The 6174-nt window shown below is 39.2% G+C and overlaps 1 protein-coding gene across 1 annotated transcript; it reads left to right on the top strand.

Annotated features, from left to right (window-relative positions):
• The first annotated feature begins 504 nt into the window (after positions 1-504).
• LOC103945685 (ABC transporter C family member 3) lies at positions 505-5806 on the top strand. Its single transcript, XM_009356285.2, has 10 exons — positions 505-2329; positions 2486-2572; positions 2674-3318; positions 3408-3572; positions 3827-4121; positions 4228-4442; positions 4521-4826; positions 4940-5003; positions 5093-5332; positions 5415-5806. Exons 1-10 carry the CDS (start codon positions 515-517, stop codon positions 5522-5524), a joined length of 3942 nt encoding a protein of 1313 aa, XP_009354560.2. The 5' UTR covers positions 505-514; the 3' UTR covers positions 5525-5806.
• Positions 5807-6174: the final 368 nt, after the last annotated feature.

Genomic DNA, 6174 nt, shown 5'->3' with positions numbered 1-6174 from the left:
GCTCAAACCGGTTTTTATACATGGGTTTTCTGGCTCATTACACATAGTGTTGGTATTTGTGTTGTTCTTCTCTTGGTTGTGGAGGAAATTCAAAGGGGGTGATGGAGGAGGAGGAGAGGCTCCGAAACAGAGATTTTCGAATAGCCGAAATTCGTACTATAAGCAGGCTTTAATTTGTACTTTCTGTGTTTCTGGGATTAGTCTAGTTTTTTGTTTATTGAACTACTTTTCTTGGTACAAAAATGGTTGGTCTGATGAAAAAGTAGTGATCCTTTTGGATTTAGCTGTTAGAACACTCTCTTGGGGTGCAGTTTGTGTTTATTTGCATACCCAATTCTCCAATTCTGCTGAATCCATTAAGTTCCCAATTTTTTTGAGAGTTTGGTGGGGTTTCTATTTCTCTATTTCTTGTTATTCCCTTGTCACTGACATTGTTCTTCACAAGGACCGTGTTTCGTTGCCTGTTAAATCTTTGGTTTTCGATGTTGTCTGTGTTGTTTTGGGTTTGTTTTTCATGTACGTGGGGTTTTTCGAGAAGAAAGAGGGCAGAGATTCTGTTCTTGAGGAACCCCTTTTGAACGGTAATCGTAGTACCAGTGTAGGTAATGATGGAGAGTCAAATAAGTCGAGAGGGGGAGCAAATGTTAACCCTTATTCGAGCGCTGGAATTTTCAGCATTCTTACTTTTACTTGGATGGGTCCTCTAATTGCGGCTGGCAATAAGAAGGCGTTAGACCTTGAGGATGTTCCTGAACTAGATAAGGTTGACAGTGTATTTGGGTCCTATCCTCGTTTTAAAAGTAAACTTGATGTGGGGTGTGGTGGGAGCAGCAGAGTTACCACACTTCATCTGGTGAAGGCGTTAATCGTCTCAGCTTGGAAAGAGATTCTCTTAACCGCTTCATTTGGGATTTTTTACACAATGGCGTCTTATGTCGGTCCATATCTGATCGACACACTTGTTCAATACCTCTATGGGCGACGGCAGTTCAAAAATGAAGGCTATGTTTTGGTTTCTGCATTTTTGTTTGCAAAGCTCGTGGAGTGCCTCACTCAAAGGCACTGGTTCTTTAAGACGCAACAGGTAGGAGTAAGAATCCGTGCAGCACTTGTTACAGCCATCTATAACAAGGGTTTGACCTTGTCATGCCAGTCCAAGCAGGGACACACAAGCGGTGAGATTATCAATTTTATGACTGTCGATGCTGAGAGGATCAGTGACTTCACTTGGTATATGCACGAACCATGGATGATCCTTGTACAAGTTGGCTTGGCCCTAGTGATTTTGTACATAAATCTTGGTCTTGCGGCTATCGCAACATTGATTGCAACGATAATTGTTATGTTGGCAAATGTTCCTTTGGGGTCCTTGCAGGAGAAGTTTCAAGACAAGTTAATGAAGTCAAAAGATAAAAGAATGAAGGCAACATCTGAGATCTTGAGGAACATGAGAATTCTTAAGCTTCAAGCATGGGAGATGAAGTTTTTGTCTAAAATTAATGACCTCCGGAAGTCAGAGGCAGGATGGTTGCGAAAGTTTGTTTACACTTGGGCCATGACCTCATTTGTCTTCTGGGGTGCCCCCACATTTGTGTCTGTGGTCACTTTTGTTGCTTGCATGCTTTTGGGAATCCCACTCGAATCTGGGAAGATCTTATCTGCACTTGCAACGTTCAGAATTCTTCAAGAGCCTATTTACAGTCTTCCAGACACAATTTCGATGATAGCACAAACTAAGGTATCTCTTGATAGAATTGCATCATTCCTTTGTCTTGATGACTTGCAGGCAGATGTTATAGAGAACATCCCAAGAGGTAGTTCTGATACAGCAGTTGAGATAGTCGATGGGAATTTCTCTTGGGATTTATCTTCCCCTAATCCAACATTGAAGGATATAAATTTCAAAGTGAGTCGTGGTATGAGAGTTGCTGTTTGTGGTACTGTTGGCTCGGGCAAGTCGAGCTTACTTTCTTGCATTCTAGGAGAAGTTCCGAAGATATCTGGGACTCTTAAGTTGTGTGGGACCAAGGCCTATGTTTCTCAGTCACCATGGATACAGAGTGGAAAGATAGAAGAAAACATATTGTTTGGTAAACAGATGGACAGAGGAAGTTATGACAGGGTTCTAGAAGCATGTTCGTTAAAGAAAGACCTCGAAGTTCTATCATTTGGTGATCAGACGGTTATAGGGGAGAGGGGAATCAATTTAAGTGGAGGGCAGAAGCAAAGAATACAAATTGCACGTGCTGTATACCAAGATGCTGATATTTATCTGTTTGATGATCCTTTTAGTGCCGTTGATGCTCATACAGGATCCCACCTTTTTAAGGTATTTCATTTCTCTATGCTAGTGTGATTCCAATCCAATAAACTGAATCTTCAAAGTTATTTGCATCATCGAACTATTGACATATGCATCAATAATATTCTTTTTTTTTTTTTTACACATCACTACTAATTTAGTTAATTGACAATTGCACTACAGGAATGTTTGCTAGGCCTGTTGAGTTCGAAAACAGTAATTTATGTCACTCATCAAGTGGAGTTCTTGCCGGCTGCTGATCTTATATTGGTAAAATATCCACACAGTTTTTTTTTTATGAAATTCCAATTTACAATACGTGACATTATCTACTTTGTATATGTCCACTCAAATTTACTCCTTGTCATCAGGTCATGAAGGACGGAAGGATTACTCAAGCTGGAAAGTTCAATGATATTCTTAATTCCGGAACTGATTTTGAGGAACTTGTGGGAGCGCATGAGGAAGCTTTGTCCGCGCTTAATTCTGTAGAGGAAGGGCCTGCTGAAAAAATAAGTGTGAGCAAAGGAGGAAATTCTGCTAGTACTAATAGGTTTGTCCAAAAAGAAGAAAGCAATGATGTTCAAAATAGTAAAACAAATGATTTAGGTGAGCCAAAAGGGCAGATTGTTCAAGAAGAAGAGAGAGAAAAGGGTAGAGTTGGGTTTTCAGTCTACTGGAAGTATATCACCACAGCGTACGGAGGAGCTCTTGTGCCTTTTGTATTGCTTGGACAAATTTTGTTTCAGATCCTTCAAATTGGAAGCAATTACTGGATGGCTTGGGCAACTCCTGTGTCTGAGGATGCAAAACCTGCTGTTGCAAGCTCTACACTGATAGTTGTGTACGTTGTTTTGGCTATTGGAAGTTCTTTATGTATTCTCTTCAGATCCATGTTTCTTGCAACAGCTGGGTACAAGACAGCAACTATACTCTTTAGTAAAATGCACCATTGCATTTTCCGTGCTCCAATGTCTTTCTTTGATTCGACCCCAAGTGGACGAATCCTAAACAGAGTAAGCGAAATATATTTTTAATATCATGCCTGGTTAGGTGGTTCAAAGCAAAATATAGTTGAATAAATGTTGCTACATATTTCTTGCAGGCTTCTACTGACCAAAATGTAGTGGACATGAACATGCCGAATCAACTTGGGGGCCTTGCGAACTCAATGATCCAGCTTTTGGGAATTATTGCAGTGATGTCACAGGTTGCATGGCAGGTTTTCATCATTTTTATCCCCGTGGTTGCAATTTGTATCTGGTATCAGGTAATTCTTCTCACTTTGTTCAAATGCTCCTATCTTATACGTTGTACTAATACATCAACTTATCACATGAATTCAACTGAACAAAATCCTTCAGTTTTAATTCTTCATTGTTCATGCTCTATTGATGCTCTTTCTTCATGCCTATACATGCTCGAACTTGGTTTCCTTTTTGACGCAAAATTTTACTCCTGTTACAGCCAGGAATATACAAGAATCATGTTAAAAAAAATACTCACGAATTTATATTGATGCAGCAATACTACATTCCTGCAGCAAGAGAACTAGCACGATTGGTTGGAGTATGCAAAGCTCCAGTGATACAACATTTTGCTGAAACAATCTCAGGGTCAACGACTATTAGAAGCTTCGACCAGGAATCAAGATTCAGGGATACAAACATGAAATTAAACGATAGTTTTGGTCGGCCTAAGTTCCATGCCGCAGCTGCAATGGAATGGCTATGTTTTCGCTTAGATATGTTGTCATCTATTACATTTGGATTTTCCTTGATTTTCTTGATTTCTATTCCAGCGGGGGTGATTAATCCAGGCAAGTGATATTCATCTTTTGTTTTACTGATTATTCTTGAAATAATTGTTAAGCAAATCTATGAATTCTCTCCATTCTTATCTGTTTTGGATGTTTTACCCTAAAGGCATTGCGGGATTGGCTGTCACATATGGACTTAATTTAAACATGTTACAAGCTTGGTGTATATGGAATCTTTGCAACGTGGAGAACAAAATAATATCAGTGGAGAGATTAATACAATACACTAATATTCCCAGTGAGCCTCCTCTTGTAATAGAATCCAATCAGCCGGATCGTTCTTGGCCATCACATGGAGAAGTTGATATACGTGATCTTCAGGTACCTTCTGTTCTAGTTTATTTCTTCATACGATATAGGATCAGTCATGTTTATGACTGTTATTTCATGTTTATGTAGGTCCGCTATGCTCCACACATGCCACTTGTGTTACGAGGTCTCACATGTACCTTTCCTGGGGGACTGAAAACTGGGATTGTAGGGAGAACTGGCAGTGGCAAATCTACTCTCATACAAACCCTTTTCCGAATTGTGGATCCTTGTGCCGGCCAAATTTTGATAGATGGTATTGATATCTCTTCAATTGGACTGCATGATTTGAGATCTAGGTTGAGCATCATCCCTCAGGACCCAACCATGTTTGAAGGGACTGTAAGAAGCAATCTGGACCCGCTTGAAGAGTACACAGACGAACAAATTTGGGAGGTGGGTTGATTTACATTGATGATAAGAATTTTGTTCCCGCTAAATGTTCTTCAGTATCTGATATTTCAGTTCTAATTGGCGTCGCTTGTTAACATGTCTTTTATTTGTTTTAGGCCCTCGAAAAGTGCCAACTTGGAGATGAAGTTAGGAAAAAGGAAGGAAAGCTGGATTCCACAGGTTTGTTCTAACATAAAGGCTATATAGATGCTCTCAGTTCCTTCTATGTCATGGCGATTATCTGTGCTCATGTTCGAGAATTGCTGCAGTTAACGAGAATGGAGAGAACTGGAGTATGGGTCAGAGACAGCTGGTCTGCCTTGGCCGTGTGCTCCTGAAGAAAAGTAAGGTTTTGGTGCTTGATGAAGCTACTGCATCGGTTGATACAGCTACAGATAATCTGATCCAGCAGACCCTTCGACAACACTTTACTGACTGCACAGTCATTACTATTGCACATCGTATAACTTCTGTTCTTGACAGTGACATGGTTCTGCTTCTAAGTCATGGTTAGTATTGCCATATGAATCCATCCAACGTTCCTAATGATCCCCTTAGTTTTTACTTAACGTATTTTTGATCGTGTTGCAGGGCTTATTGAGGAATATGATGCTCCAGCAAGATTGCTGGAAAACAAATCATCGTCCTTCGCTCAGCTCGTGGCAGAGTACACAATGAGGTCGAATTCCAGTTACGAATAGTTTGAATAACAATTAGTAGTCCAAATCTTCATTGTGTACTACTCAACTGGGAAACTATTTGGATAATGTCGAAAATAATTGGTGAGTATGACCATAGTCGCGCTAGTACCGAACCATCAGAATCGGATGATCAAGTTGCAGCTTTCAAGTGTATTTTCATATGCTATATTTTCTGTTACAAATGTGTTATGATTAAGTACATTATTCAAGTAATTGTTAATCTCAGAGTTACTGTCAAACTTTGTGCTTGCAATGAAATCTAGAATGCCTGGTTTAAATTTACCACCATTTTCCAGCATTATCAAGTTCTATTAAATATTTTAGGATAAGCCACAAAGTTTATTGCAAGTGAGCCTATGACTAAGGGAGGTGTGGCCAATTAAATGAATCCAAGGAAGATGATAGGATTTTTGTCACCTATAAAAGTTGAGATAAAAACACTTAAAAATACTGGCAAGAGAACATGGTAGTTATAGTAAGAATGCTCATGCAAGATCGTTCCTGGGATTAAATGAATAATTTGTATTTAAACTAATTCTTAATTAATTACTTGAAACAAGATTTCGGAAAAGGTTGATTTTATTACCTAAAATATTAAAAACGAATAAAGGATTAAAGAAATTAGCAAAGTAAGGAAAACAAAAGAAAAC

Source organism: the organism of the source record quoted next, unplaced genomic scaffold, assembly GCF_019419815.1.
Source record: "Pyrus x bretschneideri cultivar Hongxiangsu unplaced genomic scaffold, Pyrus_bretschneideri_v1 Contig38, whole genome shotgun sequence".
In the NCBI taxonomy this organism is placed as follows: domain Eukaryota; kingdom Viridiplantae; phylum Streptophyta; class Magnoliopsida; order Rosales; family Rosaceae; genus Pyrus; species Pyrus x bretschneideri.
The sequence above is the reverse complement of the archived record's forward strand: the minus strand, read 5'-3'. Positions and strand labels throughout refer to the sequence as shown.

Coding starts and splice junctions, on each gene's coding strand:
- LOC103945685 (XM_009356285.2), top strand. CDS start 515: ATGTACGTGGGGTTTTTCGAGAAGAAAGAGGGCAGAGATTCTGTTCTT. Junction 3,573..3,826: donor CAATTTGTATCTGGTATCAG/GTAATTCTTCTC, acceptor ATATTGATGCAG/CAATACTACATTCCTGCAGC. Junction 4,443..4,520: donor TTGATATACGTGATCTTCAG/GTACCTTCTGTT, acceptor ATGTTTATGTAG/GTCCGCTATGCTCCACACAT.